The sequence below is a fragment of the Equus przewalskii genome, chromosome 5 (genome assembly GCF_037783145.1).
Source record: "Equus przewalskii isolate Varuska chromosome 5, EquPr2, whole genome shotgun sequence".
Classification (NCBI taxonomy): domain Eukaryota; kingdom Metazoa; phylum Chordata; class Mammalia; order Perissodactyla; family Equidae; genus Equus; species Equus przewalskii.
Genome location: NC_091835.1, coordinates 28,578,577 through 28,599,735, shown reverse-complemented (window position 1 = coordinate 28,599,735; position 21,159 = coordinate 28,578,577). Strand labels below are relative to the sequence as shown.

At 42.3% G+C, this 21,159-nt stretch overlaps 2 protein-coding genes across 5 annotated transcripts in view; one reads left to right on the top strand and one right to left on the bottom strand.

Annotated features, from left to right (window-relative positions):
• Window positions 1-13,726, top strand: part of BCL2L13 (BCL2 like 13) — a 92,442-nt gene extending 78,716 nt beyond the window's left edge. The window contains 1 exon segment of the mRNA XM_070620335.1: window positions 7,212-13,726. Within this exon segment, the coding sequence (XP_070476436.1) occupies window positions 7,212-8,018 (807 nt within the window). The 3' untranslated portion in view covers window positions 8,019-13,726.
• Window positions 13,727-14,887: 1,161 nt separating this feature from the next.
• Window positions 14,888-21,159, bottom strand: part of BID (BH3 interacting domain death agonist) — a 29,286-nt gene continuing 23,014 nt past the window's right edge. For all 4 annotated transcript variants that reach the window (XM_070620339.1, XM_070620337.1, XM_070620338.1 and 1 more), the window contains exons 4-6: window positions 19,411-19,550; window positions 17,910-18,122; window positions 14,888-16,634 (exon numbers count right to left, since the gene is read on the bottom strand). In XM_070620339.1, coding sequence (XP_070476440.1) covers window positions 16,623-16,634; window positions 17,910-18,122; window positions 19,411-19,550 — 365 coding nt within the window. In that variant the 3' untranslated portion in view covers window positions 14,888-16,622. The remainder of the gene's footprint in view (window positions 16,635-17,909; window positions 18,123-19,410; window positions 19,551-21,159) is intronic.

Below are 21,159 nucleotides of genomic sequence, written 5' to 3'. Positions count from 1 at the left end.
GGTCTCTGGAGCCTCTGGGGTCTGGCACCTATGTGGTTCCTGGAGCCTCAGGTAACAGGCACCACCCACCACTGCTCGGGAGGAGGAACAACTGAGTTGCAAGTGCGACTGCAATTCCTGGAGCCTCTGGTCTCAAGCGCTGGTGCAATTCCTGGAACCTCAGGTCACCGGCACCACTGTCGCTGCCAGGGATATTGGGGTCTTGGATGCAGCTCCCACTGCTGTGCAGGCCAGGGTCAAAGGCATAACCACTGGGGTTTGGAGGCTGGGTCACATTTATTGTCATGGTTCCCAAAGCTTCCAGTTGCAGCCCTACAGTTGGCCCTGGCACCTCTGGGAGTGTGGGCGGCCTGGGTTCCTGGGGTCTCCATTCATGAATGTTACCTCCGTTCCTGGGCCCTCTGCTAGAAGGCGTCGCCATGGTTCCTAGAGCCTCCAGTCTTGGGAGCTGCCACTGCTGCTCCCCTAGTTCAACCACCTCCAGGAGGTCCAGTCCACCCATCTTCAGATGTATAGATGTATGGATCTCTCAGGTGGTCTGGTGTGCTATGCAGAGTCCATTGTTGGTTGATGGATGTCTTACTGGTTGTAACTTAGAGGGGAGAGACAAAGGGAACAACTCACTCTGCCATGATGCTGACATCACTTCAAAATTTTTTTTTATTGAAGTACAATTGACATACAGTATTATGTTAGTTTCAAGTGTACAGTATAGTGTGATTCAACATTTGTATACATTGTGAAATGATCACCACAATAAGTCTAGTTACAATCTGTCACCATACAAAGTTAATACAATATTAAGTGTATTCCTCATGCTGTACATAACAGCCCGTGACTTATTTATTTTATAACTGAAAGTTTGTACTTCTTGATCTCCTTCACCCATTGCACACCCTCCTTAACCCCCCTCCTCTCTGACAACCACCAGTCTGTTCTCAGTATCTGTGAGTCTGAGTTTTGTTTTGTTTGTTTTGATTTTTAGATTCCACACAAGTCAAGTTATGCAGTATTTGTCTTTCTCTGTCTGACTGACTTCACTTAGTATCTTACCCTCAAAATCCATCCATGTTGTTGCAAATGGCAAGATTTCATTCTTTTCTATGGCTGAGTAGTATTCCATTGTGTGTGTGTGTGTGTGTGTATACACACACCACATCTTCTTTATCCATTCATCCATCAATGGACAGTTCATTTGTTTCCATGTCTTGGCTATTGTAAATAATCCTGCAGTTGAACGTAGGAATGCTAGAAATTTCTATATTTGGTTTTCTAAGAAAACTTTTAATGTGTTCAAGAAGAGATTATTATTCTCAATATTGTATGACTTTGCCCCCTTCATAACTGAAAGAGTCAGATAATTAGAAATAGATTTCAAATGTAGCACTACTCTATTTTATAAAATTCAAACCCAGCCTTTATCTAATGGCTGATGCTACCTTAGATTTATCTCTTCTGCTCTGAGTTATTGATGATGTCCAAGAGTTGCCATATTGGGAGATGAGAGGGAGTTTGATTTGGTTTTCAATAGAACCAAGACCTTTGTCAAACTCAGTAAGACTGTGGAGAAAACACTCACCTTCTAGGAGGTAGAGGCATATCCTTGTTTTATATCCAGGTGGACATTGGGATTTTGCTTTCCGTGCATTGGTATCATGCCTGACCTTCCCTGCTTCTCCGCTTTCATCTTTCTTCATTGCTCATCTTAAGCTTTGGAACACTGAAGAGCTAGTTGCCTGCGTATACTGTGAATTTCTCAGCACCCTGTTTTTATCTATGCTTTTCTGCTGCCTGGAGCATCTTTCTCACATCTTTGTTGGTTCTTACTCATTCTTTAAGATCCAGCTCTGTTGTTCTCTCTTCTAAGAAGCCTTCTGTGAGTCTCTAAATAAATTCCACTCCCCCCTGCCATGCTCCTAGAGTACCCTGTGTTTGTCTCCTTCACTAGATTTTAAACTATATTTTAAACTTTTTGAGGGCAGAGATGACATTGTTTTATTACAAGCCTCTAAGTAGCACAGTTCCCAACAATAAGAAATAACTACTTCAGGAATAGGGGAAATCCAGTATGACTCCCAGGTTTTTGGCTTAGGTGACTAGGGAAATGATGCTTTTCATCTGCAAATTGAATTTCAGGGTCAAGGAGACAGTCAGGAGTCTTTTGCATTAGTTCTAGTGAATGACAGTGATTGCTTATATTAGAGAAATAGCAGAAAATGTTGAGAGAAGGGGAAAAAATAGATTTAGATGTATTAAGATAAATTTAAGAATAAATATTTTGAGATGTGTTTAGTACTTAATGATTAAATATAGGGAGAGGAAGATGATGATGAGATAGATGCTAGCTAAAATAAAAAATTATTAAGTATGGGGTAAGACAGAGAAATGATGTAGAAGTGGTATTTGTAGTTTCTATTCTTCGGTAGGACAAGCATTGTCTTCTGGCTACTGTAACTGATGACCTCTGCTGTTCATGGGTATGTACAGTCTTTATGTGCTGCTTTTGTTTGTGGGAGGACTCTTTGTTATCATTCATTATTGATGATAGGCTCAGAACTGTTGAGTGGCTTTACATTACCATTATACTGATGAAAATATAATGAGAGTTTATAAAGCAGATGAATCCTGGGGCTGGCCCCATGGCCCAGTGGTTAAGTTCGCACGCTCCGTTTCGGCGGCCCAGGGTTTCTTTGGTTCGGATCCTGGGCGCAGACATGGCACTGCTCATCAGGCCATGCTGAGGCGGCGTCCCACATGCCACAACTAGAAGGACCCACAACTGAAAATACACAACTATGTACTGGGGGACTTTGGGAGAAAAAGGAAAAATAAAATCTTTAAAAGAGATGAATCCCATAAGATTGTAGCTGTGAAAGTCTCTTTTAGTCATGTGGGGGTTGAAGGCTGGGAAAGGAATTCATAGGAGGAATGGCACTAATGGCAGATATCTTTTTAAAAATTAAAAAATAAAATTATTACCCAGCAGAGACTACTAGTTACTTTAGTAGTTTTCCCCTCTGTTTCCTTTACTCTCAACCTTAATTCAAGCACCCATGCCCCTAAACAATTGGTTATTTTAATATTCAGCTATGTAGCAGTCTCGTTTAAGAATAAAAGATAAAACTCTTAACAATTCAACAATAAAAAGACAACCCAATTTAAAAATAGTCAAAAGATTTGAATAGACATTGTTCCAAAGAAGATATACAGATGGGCGGGAAGCACATGAAAAGATACTCAACATCATTAGTCAGTAGGAAATGCGAATCAAAACTACAGTGAGATACCACTTCCCATCCCCTAGGATGGCTGTAATTAAAAAAAAAAAAAAACAGACAATAACAAGTGTTAGGGAGGATCTGGAGAAATTGGAGCCCTTAGACATTGCTGGGAGGAATATAAATTGGTGCAGTTGCTTTGGAAAATAATTTGGCAGGTCCTCAATAAATTAAACATAGAATTATCATATGACCCAGCAATTCCACTCCTAGGTAGATACTCACAGAGTTGAAAATAGGTGGTCAAACAAAACCTTGTACATAGCATCACTATTTCTAATCAACAAAAGGTGAAAACAACCCAGATGTCAGCTGACTGATAATTAATCAACAAAATGTGGTATATCCATATTTTGACGCAAATAATCCATAACCAACCTATAAATCAAAATTGAGGTGAGTTTATTATGAGCCAAAGTGAGGATTATAACTCGGGAAGGCCTTAGAAGGCGTTCCAGAGAAGCATGAGTTTCAGTACAGTCTTATATATTTTTAGAACAAAGAGGATACATTAAACACACCCAGGATACATTTTCAAAGAGGTATTCAGTTAGCAGGTCAACATGACCATGATGCCAGGAAAGGGACCAGGCCTTACCAATAGGGTATAGGAGGGGAAGTATGCATTCTTTATCTCAAGAGAGATTCCTTACTTTAATGGATAAGCAGATGTACAATGTATGTTTGATAGACCATAAGTCAGGCTTTCTAGTTCAAGCCAAACCAGTTTTGAACTCGAATAGTTACCCCATATACCTCAATATGTGAAAATCTCTAGTCACATACAATGAACTATTTTGAAGCTATAAAAAGAAAGGAAGTACTGATACATGCTACAACATGGACAAACCTTGAAAACATCATGCTAAGTGAAAGAAGGCAGACACAGCAGGCTACATATTATATGATTCCATTTATATGGACTTCCCAAAATAGGCAAATCCAGAGACAGAAACTAGATTATTTGTTGCCAGAGGATAGAGGAGGGGAGAATCGGGAGTGACTGCTGAAGGTTTTCTTTTTGAGATGATGGAAACATTCAGGAATTAAATAGTGATGATGTTTGCACACATTGTGAATATACTAAAAATTACTGAATTGTACAGCTAAAAATGGTGAATGTTAGGTTATGTGGATTTTTTTATTTTAAGGATTTTATTTTGGGGGGGGCCTGGCCCCGTGGTCGAGTGATTAAGTTCATGCGCTTCACTTTGGCGGCCCTGGGTCTCGGCGGTTTGGATCCTGGGCATGGACATGGCACCGCTCGTCAAGCCATGCTGAGGCGGCGTCCCACATGCCACAACTAGAAGGACCCACAACTGAAAATACGCAACTATGTACCAGGAGGATTTGGGAGAAAAAAGAAAAATAAAATCTTTAAAAAAAAAAAAAAGATTTTCTTTTCCTTCTTCTCCCCAAAGCCCCCAGGTACATAGTTGCGTATTTTCAGTTGTGTGTCCTTCTAGTTGTGGCATGTGGGACGCCGCCTCAGCATGGCCTGATGAGTGGTGCCATGTCCTCACCCAGGATCCTAACCAGTGAGACCCTGGGCCACCGAAGTGGAGCGTGAGGACTTAACCACTCGGCCACGGGGCCAGCCCCAGTTATGTGGATTTTATGAATGTAAATCTCAATCCTAAAAAACACAATAAAAGATAAAAAAAAGGAATACCAATTCCTAATAGTATATTCATATGCCCTGCCCTTTATTTTAGAGATGTGCAAAAGAAATTCAGGAGATTCTCTTTACCTGACTCAAAGTATTTCATACCTTATTATGAGATTGTTGAATATCCACTGATCTCGAGTTCCTAGGAGGTAGCAGAGCCCCATTTATATTTAAATTCTTTTTAAAAAGTGGAAATAGATTTTCTTTTACTAAGTCATGGCATTGTAAAAAATTTTTATAGTACACACTTTTCTTGTAATTCTGTCCCATAGAAGTAACCCCTATATTGGTTTGATGTATAGTAGTATACTTTCTAAAGAGATTTTATTTGCCAGTTTTGTGATGTCTCTATTAAAAGAGATGGGGGAGGAAGGAAAAGATTATCATCTTCTCTACTCAAAGAAGGGTATCATTTCAAATTGCTTTTACTTTTTAAATTTTTTTATCTAGATGGTACTTTGGAGTAGCTCTTTGTCCCATCACGTACCACCAAAACAACAATAGTAATAAAACAATGACAATAAAAACAATGAAAAAAATAGCATACTTAACTGATTGCTTTCTATGTAGAAGGTACTATGCTAAGCACTATAAATACTATGTGTGATTTTTGTAAGTCTTATCAAGTTAGTTATTCCCATTTTACTTAGGAGGAAATCGAAGTTTTAAAGGATTAAACAAGGCATTCAAATTCACACAGCTGGTATGTGGTGGAGCTGGAATTCAAACCAGTTCTTCTTTACTACAGACATTGTATTTGTAATTACTGTAATGTTTTGCCTCTCTACTTGTATTCCATTCATGGACTGCCCCTGATGCCTGCCAAGACCTCTTCTGAAGGAGCCTGAAGCAAGGGTTGAGGGGCTAAAATGCGGCGCAGTTTAGAATGTTGACATTATGACCATGTGATGTTTTCAGTTGTATTTCTCGTGTCCTTTTTGTGGGGCTGATAGAAGGACTCCTGATTTATGTTAGAGCCTTAGTATACACAGAGAGTTGTTGGTCTTGATTAAAGAGTAAAATTATATTTTATATGGCTTCATATAAATAGCAGCCATAATCACAAAATAAAGTAGGAATTAATTTGCTTTACATATCTTGCTGAGACTTTCTGTAGCATTTCTGAGTGTAATCCAGACTTTCTGTAAAACTTCTGTAGACGTCTGTGACATTACACTCCATTAGTTCTCTTCCTGCCTTTCTAATCATGTCTTAGCCTCTGAGTTCCCCAGCACCCCATGCATACTCCTATCTTAAAGATTACTGTATCATACTGAAATTAGTTATTCATATGTCAGTCTTCACATCGAGAAAGTGAATTTTTTAAGAAAAAGAATTGGGTCTCATTCTTCCTTATACCCTGGTGCCTAACACAGCACCTCATAGGCAATAAACACACAATGGGTCCTGTTAAACTAAACTGTGAAATGCGAACATGGAGACTGACACTATTTGTTATTGCTGCTTTTGTGTAGACTCTTGTTAAAGAGAGAAGCAAGAAGCTTCCATTTCTAGTGTCTCTCCGTCCTGCCACTGCTATCAGAGTAATTGGAAAGTGAAGCTCTCATTATTATGTTGTAGCTCAGAGACTTCATTGACTAACCATTTCCTGTTGAATAAAGTCCATGTTTCTTTGCTCTCTCGGGTTCCTCCATGGTCCTGTCCTAAGTGAATTTTCCATTCTTCTTCATGGACACTGTGCATTACTTAAACTGGGCTACTTGCTATTCCCCTTTTTTATATTCTATGCTTTTGATGATAGTGTGTCTTCTACATGGCTTTTCACCATGGAACCTTAGGCATTTTTCAGATGTCCAGTATAAATGCTGGTTCCCTCATTAGCTTTCAGTCATGTACCTGCCCTTTCCAGCCTCTACCAAAAGAAGTCATTTCCCATCTGAACTCTTAATAGTCCTTGGACTATGGTATAGCATTGCCCTACTAAGAGATGAAGTCCTTGAGAACAAGGTTCTTGCCTTTGTTTTCTCTGCTGTTTGGCATTAATTATTGCATTGAATATATATAAATTCAGTATAAATTAACTTTTTGATCTTTTAACTTCAAGGAGACTGGTCAGAGGACCTTCTTGTTAAAATTCTTCCTCTGCATTGGTCTACAGGTAAATGCGTTCAATCCAGAAACTACATAGATTTACACAATGTATTTATTCCTAGAACTTCAGTTGAAGAAAGAATTTTTTTCCAGATTTATAATTATTTTAAATATATTTGCCATTCTTTATATTGACTCTCCTTCTTTTCTAGGGCACTGTGTTTAATCTTGAGTCAGAGGAGGAGGAATACCCTGGAACTGTTGCAGAAGATAGCAATGACATTTATATCCTGCCCAGTGACAACTCTGGACAAGTTAGTCCTCCAGAGTCTCCAACTGTGACAACTTCTTGGCAGTCAGAGAGCTTACCTGTTTCACTGTCAGCCAGCCAGAGTTGGCACACAGAAAGCCTACCAGTGTCCCTAGGTCCTGAGTCCTGGCAGCAGATCGCAATGGATCCTGAAGAAGTCAAAAGCTTAGATAGCAATGGAGCTGGAGAGAAGAGTGAGAACAACTCTTCTAATTCTGACATTGTGCATGTGGAGAAGGAAGAAATACCTGAGGGTGTGGAAGAGGCTGCTGTGGCGTCTGTGGTCTTGCCAAGCAGGGAGCTGCAAGAGGCATTTCCTGAAGCCCCAGCTCCCTCGCTTCCACATATCACTGCCACTTCCTTGCTGGAGCCGAGGGAACCCGAGACAGAAATGATTGCGGTCGAGAAAGTCAGCCCTGCTACGTCTGTTTTTGTAGAACTTGATGAAGAAGAGCTGAAAGCAGCCACAGTTGAACCTATTAAACTGGAGGAGCAGGTGATCCCTGCTCTGGAGCCCACGAAAACACTGCTGAGTGAAGAGGAGAGAAGTGTCAGGAAGGAGAGTCTTACGGAAGTGTTCTCCTCTGCCAGAGAAGAGAAGGCCATCCCACTGTCTGAGGGCAAGGCTATACTGCTGTTTGGAGGGGCTGCCGCTGTTGCCATCCTGGCAGTGGCAGTTGGGGTAGCACTGGCGCTGAGAAAGAAATAGCAGATTTTTTGGAAGAGAAAGAAGACAAAAAGGATGTAAGGTTTTAGTCGTATTGACTGAATTTGAACTGCCAGCAGCTGATTGGACATTTGTGGAACACTGTGGGATAATTGGGGACTTCTGCTCAAGAAGGCAGTGGATTGGTCCACGTATTAGGGCTTAAGGCAGAGGGTGTTCATGTTTGTCTGATTGTAAGTTCCAAGGGCTTTGGCTTGTGCTAGATTCAGAATCTTATGAGTAAAGTACTCTCTCTAGAAGAGGGTTTCTCAACCTTGGCATTAATGACATCTTGAACATTCTTTATTGTAGGAGGCTGTCCCGTGCACTATAGAATGTTCAGCAACATCCGTGGTGTCTGCCCACTAAAGCCCAGTAGCACCCTTCCTTCAGTTGTGACAACCAAAAATGTCTCCTGACATTGCCAAATGTCCCCTGGGGGTAAAATTGTTCCCCTTGAAAAACACATCTTTACAGAGAGAGGGTTAATTTAGGAGAATCTGGGGTAGAAATTACCAGGCAAGAGAACTTAGCTGTGGGCTCCTCAGCTAGGGACTTGTTCCTGCCCTTGGAATTTCATCTTTCCTGATGAACATGCTGTGTTTCACAGCCATTCCTTTTTGGCTCTTCTTTCCTTCCCCGCCTTCTTAGTCCTGTAGTGTGAGGGTGCTCTCCCCTTATGTCTCAGCTGCATCTCAGGTACTGCAGCTTCTCTTCAACCCCAGGTTCCTTCTACGATCCCAGGGGACAGTCCTTGCTCTGCACCCATCAAGTCCTTGATGCTTCCTACAGCTCCACCTTGTAAAGATGTTGCCTTTAGTAATCTTTAAAAACATAAATATAAAAGAGATCTAGGGTTCCCTGCCTGTGAGTGCAAGGGCCAGTAACTGGCTAGTGAGATTTGTCTCGTTCAGAAGCAGAGTGGCTTAGATGACTATTGAGGTCTCTTCTGGCCCTTTTGTCTATGGCCACCCTACTGAGCTTATGGTTACTTCCCAGCAGCATCTCTGTTGCAGGATGGTCACTGTATATCCTGGGCCAGTGTGTTTTCCCAGTATCTGGCCTCAGTTTTCTTACTGGTCAGCTAGCTCTTCTTTGGTCTCTTGCCACGTGGTAAGGATTTTCATACTTGGGCTTATAGACCAATTGAATCATAATTCATATTAAATACAGAAAGTCTCCTAAATATCATTGAAGTGAAAAGAAAAGAGAAGCTTGAATTTCTCTAGGCTATCCTAGAGATTCTAGTTGGCTTTCAGAGTTCAAGAATGGAGGGTTCTTTGCTGAACTCTTCAGTCCAAATGCCAGAGTGATAAACCAAAATGATCCTAATCAGTATGTGTTAGTTGAGAATCAGCATAATTTTCTTTCGTCTGGCCAATCCCTTCCCTAAAGTGTGGGTGGGACTGTGTCCTTTCACGCCTGATGATCACAGTGTTACTGTGCAGGACACACATGCTTGATACAAATCATCTCAGATTTATCTTAGTAAATGTAACAAATTACTTTTTAGATCCTGAAATTTGTAATAAAATTACTTTACCTACCGTGATCACCAAAACTTGATGTTTTAAATGTGCTTTCTTTTTGAAATTTATTTTTTAAAATTAAATCTTCTCCCTGAAGCAGTACTATTTAAAAGTTGGTTAAGAAAAGATCTGCAGTGTGTTGATGTGTGTGTTCAGCTTTGTCACGCAGTGTATTTTCATGTTCTGAGTTTTAGCGTTTCATTCAGGGCGTGATGTTTTTAAGGGTTTTGATCTGCCTTGATTAATACAGCTAGGGGTGAGGGGAGAAATGAGATTAGTGAAGTAAAGCTTTTTCCTCCTTGGGCTCTGACAGTTGCATTCAATTACTCTGTATTCTAATTGGTTATGTTTGTGTGTGCATAGGGTGAGTTACCTTGATTTTTTTTCCCCTTTTATAATAAAATATTTTCCTCCCAGTATTCACAGTTTTTAAACTCTGGATTCTCAAACCCATTGGCTGAACACGTTTAAGCATTAATGGAAAGCAGGTTCGTTTCTGAGCTGCTAAAAGGAGATCTGTGGCTTAGGATATTTGGGTCTGTGTTCTCCACAAAAGGAAAGAATAAGACATGCGATATGATGCTGCTGCATGCTGCTTTATTTTCCCGTCTGTTGAACATTAACCCCAAGTGATTTGGCCAGTTGCATTTTGCTAGGTAATGGTAGGTAGATATTCTTTTCCATTGGCTTTCTCGGGATTGAACCATTGTTAGTTCCTGAGTAAAAGGATGTGTCAGTGTCCCCCTTCTTTCTTCACTTCCTTATCCTCTGCCTCTGGCAGTGGAAGGGAATACCCTAATAAGGACTGCTTCTTACAGCAGCTCCTATTCTTTGCTATTAAATTTAAAAAGATTATTTCTCAAACATCCCTCCCCCTTTTTGATGGGGGATGGTAGTAGGAGGCCATTCCTTCTTGCCCCGATTTACATCACATCTACACTTAAGGTAAAGGGAAGATTCAGAATAAATCCAACTTGCTTATGGAACTCAAATGCAGAATTAAGAACATCACCCTATTTATCACTCCTCACTCTTTGAACTATTGAAGAGAAGTTGTGTCCCCGCCTCCTCGGAAGATTAGCCCTGAGCTAACATCTGCTGCCAATCCACCTCTTTTTGTTGAAGAAGACTGGCCCTGAGCTAACATCCATGCCCATCTTCCTCTATTTTGTATGTGGGATGCCTGCCACAGCTTGGCTTGATAATGCTGTGTAGGTCTGCACCTGGGATCCAAACCGGCAAACCCCATGCCACCAAAGCAGAGTGGGTGAACTTAACCGCTGTACCACTGGGCGGGCTCCATGTTGAGGAAAAGTTTTTGTTAGAAAATCCTCTAGAACTTGTCTTAACTGCTCTATTGAATGTAATGATTTCTGATCACTTGGCAAAAAGCCAATGAAGGTTTCTTGAGAAAAATATCAGAATTAAAGAATGCCAATTTGTCTTCTCTGTATTAGAATAACAGTGCTGGGCCCAGAAATCAGTCAGTATCTACAGTGTGCCTTAGGGGGACTCTCATGATTATCACTGGCCTCTAGAGAGCTTTCTAGATAAACATAAGCATTGACCATCAGGTCACATTCACCACCCAAAGGCATCCTTGACACCTCCTCTCACCTGTGTTTCTGTCCCATCTCTAATATCAAATGCAGCCGCTACCTAGGTTTGTCCTAGGGGGAATAAACAGTGAACTCAGAGACGTGGTGTTTTTGAACCACAACTACTCTTAATTTCCTGTGGAAATTAATTTCCTCAGCCTTTTTGCTAATTTCCTCTGGTGATACATAAGTAATGCCTACTCCTTGCCTTTTTCCCTAATGGCATGACATGTGAACAAATGTCATACCCAGAGAATTTTTAAATTACTTTGAGATCTTTTATAGAAATAAAAGGTATTATAGCTAAGAATTTTTCCCTTTTCCTTTTTTTCTCTCAATTTCTTATGTCTTCTTACACAAACTTATGTTTCAAAGAATTTGAGGAGGTGGTAATCATAGTTTGTTAAGAGGGCCTGTTGGCTGTCTGATCACTTACAGAAACAGCCTCTAGTCTCTGAACCAATTCCCTCACAAACATTATCTCATTTAAAGTCTCAGCAACACACCTGATGCCAGAAAAATGTTTCGTCTTCTCTGGAGGACCAAGATCAGCCATTAGTGATGAGCTCCTGTTATACCATTCATCACTGAGGAGCTTCAGCTGTGACATAGGTTTGAGTTTAGGGTGCATATTTTTTTTCCATATTAGAATATCCTTTTCCTAAAAAATGTGTGGTAATTATAATTTTAACAAATGTAATATGCCAGAGATTGTTCCAGTGCCCTCACATACCTTATTTCACCCTGTGTTCTAATAGTTATGCACAGTTGTTTTATTCCCATTTTACAGATCAAGCAAACCTAATGAGAGTTTAATAACCTTTCTGAAGTCTTCTAGTGTAATCCAGCAATGATTTAAATTTTTCTGACTCCAAGTCTAGTGCTGCTTCCAGTTTTTACCATTTTTGTGACCCTGCAAAGAAGTATCAGCAGGCTCTGCAAACAGTTGTGCCAATTGTATACTGCACCAGGGCAGCCTGTGCTCACCATGGTGTGCATCCTGGAAGAAGGGGAGCCTTTTCCTAACTTGTACAAAGGTACCTGCAGGCTGGTCTAAATATTGAGCATGTTCTACTAGAGAAACTAAGAGTGAAGCTTAGGTCCAGCGTTGTTCCCAACTTCTAGTTAGACCGGATGTTTTCCCTCTAAATACTGAATGCCTTATGGTTATCACTGGTATAGATCTTCCGTTAGCTTTCTTAGTTAATATGTTAGATAAATATTTCTGCTTGTAAGCAAGGGTGAGGCAATCTGACACGGGAACCATTACAATGACTGCAGGGAGCACCACGGCACCTTTCCAGGTCAGCTCCTTCCCCCGCCTAGGCCATGGGTTGCACAGTGCGGGCTACCTCTAGACACTGCTTGGCCTCTCAACACTCAGAAGTCGCCAGCTCAAACAGGAGGGTTGACCCAGCACAGCCACAGGCTCAGAAGCTGACACTAGGTGACTTCCCGGTAAAAACCTTCCATTCTATTCTATGTATACTAGGGAATGTAAAGTTAATAGTAGCCTTGGCTGTAGAATACCAATTTCTTGAAATTCAGTCACTATTTTTTAGTTACCTCATAGATGGAGCTCCATGGTGAGTTGGAAACTCATGTTACTAAAATACTAATATATCTCCTCTTCCCTTTCTTTCCACAAGACTACTTAACCTCTACCTGGCTTGCCATGTTCCTGTGAATTAAAACCATCAGGGTCCTCCACATGTTTATGTTTACACTGCAAGAGCCCTAGCCAGGCAGCTGCTTCATTGTAAGCTCAGGTTGGAATTGTTCTCAGGGATATTTGCAAGGCCTTGTAATAAGTTAAAAAAGTAGCAGCTGGCTCCAGGTGATTCTTGCCCTGGTCTCACCTCTCCTAAGGGGAAATTTTATAGCGATATTGCTCATTTCAGTGAGTGTTCTTTGCACCACTAAGAAGAAATTGGTTAATTAGTGCACTATTTAGAACAAAAATTTTGACATTTTAAAATTACTAGTTTGTTGCTGCCTTCCCTGGTTTGAATAAAAGGAAGGAGAGATACAACCTTACCTGTTACAGTCTGGAATGATTCGGTGGTTCCTGATAATTTCTAGCAAGAGAATTGTATTATATAGACTAGTCCTTGGCCAGCACGAAAGGAACAGAGAATTTTTCTCCTAGACCTGTACTTTTCCTGCTACCATAGTCTTCCATTTCTTTCGCCCTTCAGATTAAAAGTGCCTCTTTCTACCTAACTCATTCCTTGACTGAGTCAATTTATTATTGGTTCTAATGCTTTCATCTTAGAATTACTGGAATTAAGTGGTAATTTTGGTAACTAGGTTACCACAAGCATTTCACTTAAGCAGCATATATTTCCTTTTTCTGTATGAAGTTCCATTAACTCTACTTGCTACAGCTCTGATTTGCTCAATTTATTACTGTGAGTTATTCTGGCTCCTTTTCTCTCCTGTTACCTGCCTTTTGGCCAATCTACTCTTCATCAGGGGAAAGGAACAAGATTAAAATCTATGAATTGTGCTTTCTGTGAGAAGCAGTGTGTGTGTGGGGGGGAGAACACATTGGAGGTTGCAATAAAATGAGATTTCAAGTTAACCGACAGACTCATCTTTCTATTCATATGGTAACCTTATGCCCTTGATTTAGGAGGGGTCATTTCAGATAATCTTGTAGTCGTCTTAAGTACATACTTGATTTGACTTCGGTTCTGAAAACATGATCACAATATCCAAAGGACACTCCACATTCACGTTCCCAAGTCAGCACAGCTAATGACAGTTTTTGAAAATAAAAACAGGCTGTGGGGCCATGATCCTGAAAGGCAGCCCTGAACATCTCAGCAGGTAATGCTGGATCTTAAGAGCTGAGGTCAGGAATGATTTGAACTCCTGAATACACCAAATAAATATTCCACCAGACTTTCAGTTATGCCAAGCATCTTTTGAGAAGAAAACTTTTTATCTTTTACCAAGGAATGTCCGTCACTTAATTCAAAAGTTAGAAAAACAGGAGGAACCTTTTCTCTGAATTAGCCACTTCCCAATTAAATACGCAAGGATTGTGTTACCAGTGTAAAATCTGTCAACTTCCAAGCTGTGCCTGAGTTATGGCTAAGATATGCTCACAAGCAGAACATTTTTGATACAGTGGAATCATTTTATAATGCTGACTTGGGTCAGAGGTGATAATCTTGCTGACTCAGAAAGTGTATCTTATCTAACTTGGTCTGGAAACATTTACACTAAAATGTGTACATTACATTAAAACAGTTGCCTACTGTAGTAATTTAAGCAGAACAGTAGAAGGTAAAGATGCTGTGAAAGATTAAAAGTATATAGTCCAGAAGTATTTGCTGTTGTAGAGCTCTTTTCTCTCCCAGTAATTTAGAGTTGACTACTATAATTGCTTCTTCCGGAAGAAAATCTCTCCCCTAGTGAGACTCTGATTGTATTGACTGATGTTTATGTATGGATGAGAGTGTGTGTGTGTGTGTTTATGCGTACGTCAACTTATTTCCACTGTGATGCAAATTCTTAAAAAAAAAAAGTCCACTCTCAAACATTCATAACAATAGTGTTACTGGAGGGTTTATTTCCAAATGGTGGTCTTTGCACTGCACGGCAACATCTGTTTGCGTTGAGTATCTGCAGCATACTGCAGACAGCAGATTGAGACGCAGCCCTGGTATATGTAATGCTGAACAATGTAGTTATTTTTCTTTCCTGATGAATTTAAACTCTCAAGGATGGAAAAGTGTTTGGTAACAACAAAGTATTTTATTAGTACTTCATTACTCTTGTTCATATGCTTCTCCAGAGCATCATGTTCATAGTAACAAGGGCATTACTGTCAGAAAAAGGGAATGTGTGTGGTGTGGACCCAGCATCCACCACCATACTTTTAAACAGAATCCCAGGAAACGCTCTTCGCTGAGAACGACAGACCAGTGTTGCACTGTTTCTAAACATTAAGCTCTCCCTGGTTTATTCTGGCACTACCTAAGTGACCTACTTTTGTTATAGGTATCTGACTGTGTCCCCAGGAAAGGGAACCACCTCAACTGTTGAATTTTTAAAAGCCTTAACTGTTCTTTCCTCTTTCTTTTGTGCCTAAACACCTGTTCTCTCCAGATGCAGCTTCTTAGGCATGGATGGAGCTGAGGGGTATGACTGGAAAATGAAAACATAAGATTATTAACAGACATTCCCCACAGGTATGCAGAAGCTTCTGGTACTCTATCAACTTAACATTTTTTTTTTTTAAAGATTTTATTTTTTCCTTTTTCTCCCCAAAGCCCCCTGGTACACAGTTGTATATTCTTCGTTGTGGGTCCTTCTAGTTGTGGCATGTGGGACGCTGCCTCAGCGTGGTTTGATAAGCAGTGCCATGTCTGCGCCCAGGATTCGAACCAACGAAACACTGGGCCGCCGGCAGCGAAGCATGCAAACTTAACCACTCAGCCACGGGGCCAGCCCCTCAACTTAACATTTTTATCAAAGCCTTCACTTCTTGGAAAGAGAAAAGGTGCCTGATTTTGAAAACTGTGGTTGATATAGGCCTCCAAACCTATGGTTCTTCTTGACTCAAATAAAAGGAAATCAAGTTGAAAAAAGTCAAACACATGTTTTGAGGCCTGATTTCTCCATTGTTTGAGTACAAAACTGTAGTCCAGAAGCTCTTGTGCTATTTGATTTTCAAACAGGAACACTATTACCTCCTTAGTATTTTGAGAGGAATTTTTCATTTGTAAGGGGTATGTGCATTCCTTCTCCAATCCTTGCTCTCCTCAGACACAACACTGCCTACTCTAAGATCATGCCCAAGGTTGCACTTTAATAAACAGTAAAGATTTTTTGTTTTTGTTTTGTTTTATTGTTTTGTTTTTTGGGTTTTTTTTGAGGAAGATTAGCCCTGAGCTAATATCTGCTGCCAATCCTCCTCTTTTTGCTGAGGAAGACTGGCCCTGAGCTAACATCCATGCCCATCTTCCTCTCTTTTATGTAGGATGGCTGCCACAGCATGGCTTGACAAGCGGTGCATAGGTCCGCACCCGGGATCCGAACCAGAGAACCCTGGGCCGCCAAAGTGGAACAGGCGAACTCTGCTGCACCACTGGGCTGGCCCCTTATTTTTTTTTTAACAAAAAAACATTGTGGTTTTTTTCTTCTGCCTTACAATCTGCTTTTAAATTTAATTTTCATGTGGGGACCTATACGGCCGAAGATAAAGGCACAGTGTGTAGACAGATTTAGAAGATGGTATGAAAACTCATTCAAATATGTGCAAGTTGATGTTTTCATTATATTAATATAGAGATTCCTAAATGGGTCACCAGCTTAGAAATCATCTTTAAAATAGAAATAAATAGCTATTATCTCGTGCCTATCTTGTCTAAGAACCTTGTTTAAATGGCAATGGCTCCGTCTCTGTTGAAGGCAGCTATACTGCTGTCACCATATGAGGTTTTAACCAGTTACGCTTTTGCATCCATTCAATCCATCTCCTAGAGCAAGAAAGCAAAAACAGCCCGAATTAGTCTCATTCACAAACCAGGACTCAGTACTTAAGAACTCTAGTGCCACAATCAAGAGAGGTGAAGCTGGGGTTTATGCAAAAACACACTCTCTGGAGCCCTGTCATCCTCACGTCCCTGCAGCCTCCTTCGCTACATGAGAACTGCAAAACACAGGCTCTCAAGGTGCTGTGACCTGGGTGTGCACACCTCTGAGCCACTTACGGTGCCAAGAGGCTTCTTAGTGATCGGAGGCATCGAGGTTCTGCTCCGCCCTTCAGTGTCTGGTAAGTTGTTAATACAAACTACTGCTGAAGTCTTGCCCACTTACTCCCCCTTGAGATGGTGCTGGTGAAAGCTGTCCAGAACTTTCTCAGGCTCCTTCCAACAAGCCGGCTTGGTTTAACACCAGACTTGAGACTGAAACTCCTTCTCCCGTTTTAAAATGCCTGTGTAACTGAAGACCACAGCAGCTAGAGAATGCTTTTAAGGCTTATCAGTAAATACTAAGAGGCCGAGATGCGTGAGTAATGCTTCTGACATAGAAAATCCCAAACATTCACTAACATTTGCAAATTTATAGATCCAATAATCCACTTAACTTCCAGTTGGGTTTACGAACTGAAGCACCAGACTTAGAGGAGTGGGTGGCCCTTCTCAGGCAGCAGCATGAAGAACTGTGACTTAATATCCTGGTTATGGGACAGATGTTTTCTGGGGAAGATTTTAGGTAGTTTTCCCCCTTTTGACTATTCCTCTTGCTCTCTCTCTCTTTCCATCATCCTCTTTGGTAAGCATGTTTTTTAATTTAAATTATCCTTATTTCTGTCACAGGGTGGAGTTGAGAGCACAGAGGAGGCTGAGCTTGGGCCCTCCTGCCCCTGCCTTTCCTGCTCTCCACATCCATCCATACTCTTACGGTTCCATCAAGAGGACGAAGGGAGCCTTCACCACCCCTCTGATAGCAGCAGGTCTTACAAATAAAGCTGATAAATCTCGAAAGGACATTAAGTGTTCATTACCAGCTTCTGCCACATAACTTTCTTGCTCATGAAACCAAACCAAGCCTTTCCACCTGAGCAGAAAGGTCTCTAACAGCTTCTTTGTGGTTTGGTCGCCAGAAGCAGGGGGAGAGGAGGTGAAAGAAGCCCGGCAGGGGAGGGCTCTGCTGGGTCTCCAGACCTTGGAGGGAAACGAGTGTGGGGAGCAGACAGCAATCAAGAGGATTTAGTGAAATGCCAAGGAACTGACATCACCGGTTCTTACATTTCTGACTAAGTTCCTCACATAGGTGAGTAGGTTCTGGTTAATAAAGTTCACTGTTGTGCGAAAGACGTCACGGAGCAAAGACGGTGTGTGATTGGCCACCTTTTTGGCCAAGAGCATGGACAACATCAGCATGGTCTTCTCCTTCTCCATGTCTTTAGGATAAGTCTGCATGACCTGCTCCAGCGCAGAAGTAAGGCACTGTCTTCTGTCCTGCACAGGGGTGAAAAGAAGGGGCACACAAAACCCACTAGCATTCTTCCCTCTGGAGGGGAAACAGTCCTCCACTGTTAAGTATGAAGAAGCATGCTTTCATTTGGAGGGACACACTTATTAAATAGCTAAGGAGGTTGGAGGAGAGAAGGAGAAACAATTTCATTTTGAACAGCAATGGAAAGGGAAGGCTGAGATCACTCCCAGAGTGGGATGCTCATTAACCACACACGTGTTTAGAGAGCATCATGTCTTCCCATTAGCGCTAGGCATCCTCTGCCTCTAAGGCCCTTAAAATCAGGAATTATTGAACTACCCAAGACATCCCATGCCTATCTTACTGGCATAGACCTCGCTAAAGGGAGGAGAATGAAGGGGGCTACATGTGACATTCCCACCTACATGGGAGAGGCATACTGTGGACAATTAGACCTGAAAGGACCTCACTGAACCATGTGCAAAATTAAGTTAACATTGTGGGAGAGGGCCCAAGGCAAAATATCACTAGATGTTTATATATGCTATGACAGTTGCTGGAGAACGTCAGACAGGGAGAGATCACTAGGGTGGGGACAAGCCTTCCTGGAGGCAGGAGACAAGCTGGCTGAACAGTGGAGGATGAATAGGTTTCTAGGTAGTGAAGGGCACCTGCATTTTCAGCTGAGAGTCAAAAGAATGGAAGCTTTCTCTCCTCTGAACTCTTGCAGGAATACATTTGACAGCTTTGGGTTACTTCCCTCTCCCACTAAATTTCCTCAGGAAGGACACCTTAGACCTCTCAGGAAGGGTGCCTTAGACCTCTCCCTGTATCCCCCCCCCCCCGAGTCTAGCAAATGGCAGAAGCTCTGTAAGTATCTGTAGATTGAGTATATCCATGAAGTCAAAAGGAGTAGGCTAAAATGTCACTTTTCTTGTCACACTTGGGTAAGTAACATAAAGTTCTCTATTGGCATTTGTATTCAACTCCCTATAACTGAAGAAAGAATAAGTTATTTCTGGAAGAGTCACATACATTTTGTTAATCTTTTTGGTGGCTTTTATCCCCAAACTCTTGACTCTGACTTTAGGTTCAGGTTTCCTAAATGTCAAGTAACTTAATTCTTTTGAAAGACAATTAACCATGCTAGGATTCTATTTCCAGTTCTTTTGTAGACAGTCATGAATTGAGTCACCTCACTGGACACTGGTCGGTCTGACAGAAGACAGAGGACAGACCTTGTTAGTTCAACTGACAACTGAAAAAGCCCTCACTGACCCAGATAAGGCACTGGCGGACTTTCTCACTTACTTCCTCCGACAGGTTCACATTCATAAACTGCATTGCCAGGTTATTCACCAGCCTTGGGTGGATGCTGTCGTCCATCCTGTCCCCTATTTGGGCAAGTTGCCTGGCGATATGCTGGATTATTTCCTCTTGACTCTCAGAATCTGAATGTTCAGGCAGGGGCAGCAGAGAAAAAGCAGATTCAGACAATCGCCCTGGTGGACACCCTCATCCCACGCCACCCTATACAGAAAAAGGATGGGATTCTGCTTTAGAACAAGGCTGGCTCCTGTTTCCGAGCACACCATGGCGGTCCCAGCCGAGCATTTGCTTTCCTCTCCTGGGGCGACAGTGTGAAGACCTGGGGATCTGTAGTTCAGGGGAGCACGGGCAGAGGGCTTGAGTGGGTCTGAGAAAGGAAAGGGCCTGAGTGAGCAGAAGACTGGCCTGGAGAAGCAGGCCTCTCCAGGAGTACGGGTTCTACATCTGCCCACTAAAAGGATCAGTGATGCTGGGCATCCATGACTACGGGCAGCTGAGGCAGGAACACGACAGCAGCCCTTATGGCTGCCAGCTCTAAACTCCATCCTTTAACAGATGTCAGCCTGAGAAGTCGTACAGTCAGAGCTCTGCAGTCAGATGAGTGAGGAGCCCCGCCTTCGCCATTCCCTAGCCACAGACCCTGCCACATCCTCCCCACCTGCTTCACAGGGCACCCACCTCCTCTCCCAAGTCCTGTCTCAGTAAAATCTGACGTCTTCACTGTGACCTAGAACGCCCTGGATGATCTGCGCCAGCCTCTCTAACAGAAACTCTCCCTACTTGCCCCTTCTCCCTCTTCTCCGGCTGCACTGTCCTCCCCGGAGAGCACGCTCCTTCTCTGCCTTCCTTATGGTCTACTCAAACGCCACTTTGTCCAAGATTAACACCCCCACTTCACAGCCACACACCCGCCTCCTCCGCCCTCCCTTTTCCTTCCTTGACACTCACTACTGTATCATACATTTTACCTGCCTGTGTTGTCTGCCTCCCTCACCAGAATGTAAGCTTCACAAGGGCTCTGATTTTTCAATGTTTTGTTTACTAGCAAATACGCAGCACCCAAAAACAATGCAAGGCACACAGTAGGTGCTCAATAAACAACTGCATGAATGAATGAATGAGTAAATGAATGGACCCTGTACCCAGTGCCTAGTAAGTATTCAATGAATGCTGGCTTTTATTATTTCTCCCACTAAATCCTATACTTTTCTCTGTTCTTGCAGTTTCCCTCTGGCTTCTTACTTACCCAGGATAAAACTCTCGTCCTCATCCTGGTCTTTGCTTTCGGGGCTTCAGTCCTGCTCACTGGGTTGAGAGGCCCGAGCCTAGGTCCTCAGAGTCACCCTGGGCTTTCAGGGCAGTGATTCTAACCAGGGTGTCCATCAGAAACACCTGGGGAGTCTCCATCCTAGACCATGCTGGGTCAGGCAGCTGGAGCAGGGCCCAGGGCCTATGCATTCTGCAAAAGTTCCTCATGGAACTCCAGTGTGCACACTACTGAGAACCACTGCTCCAGGCCCAAATCTGGGACTGGCTGAACCTCAACACGCTCCCCAGCCTCGCTCCCTCAGCCGTCAGCTCAGGGCGGCCTCCGTCAGTGGAGGCAGCGCCAGTGGCCGAGAGGAGTGAAAACTGAGGTTGGGAGGACAGCACAACTGTGAGGAAAGGGTGAAGAAAGTCTGGAAACTGTGATGCAGCACCGGGCAGTGGGAGCACGACTGGGTCCAGCCC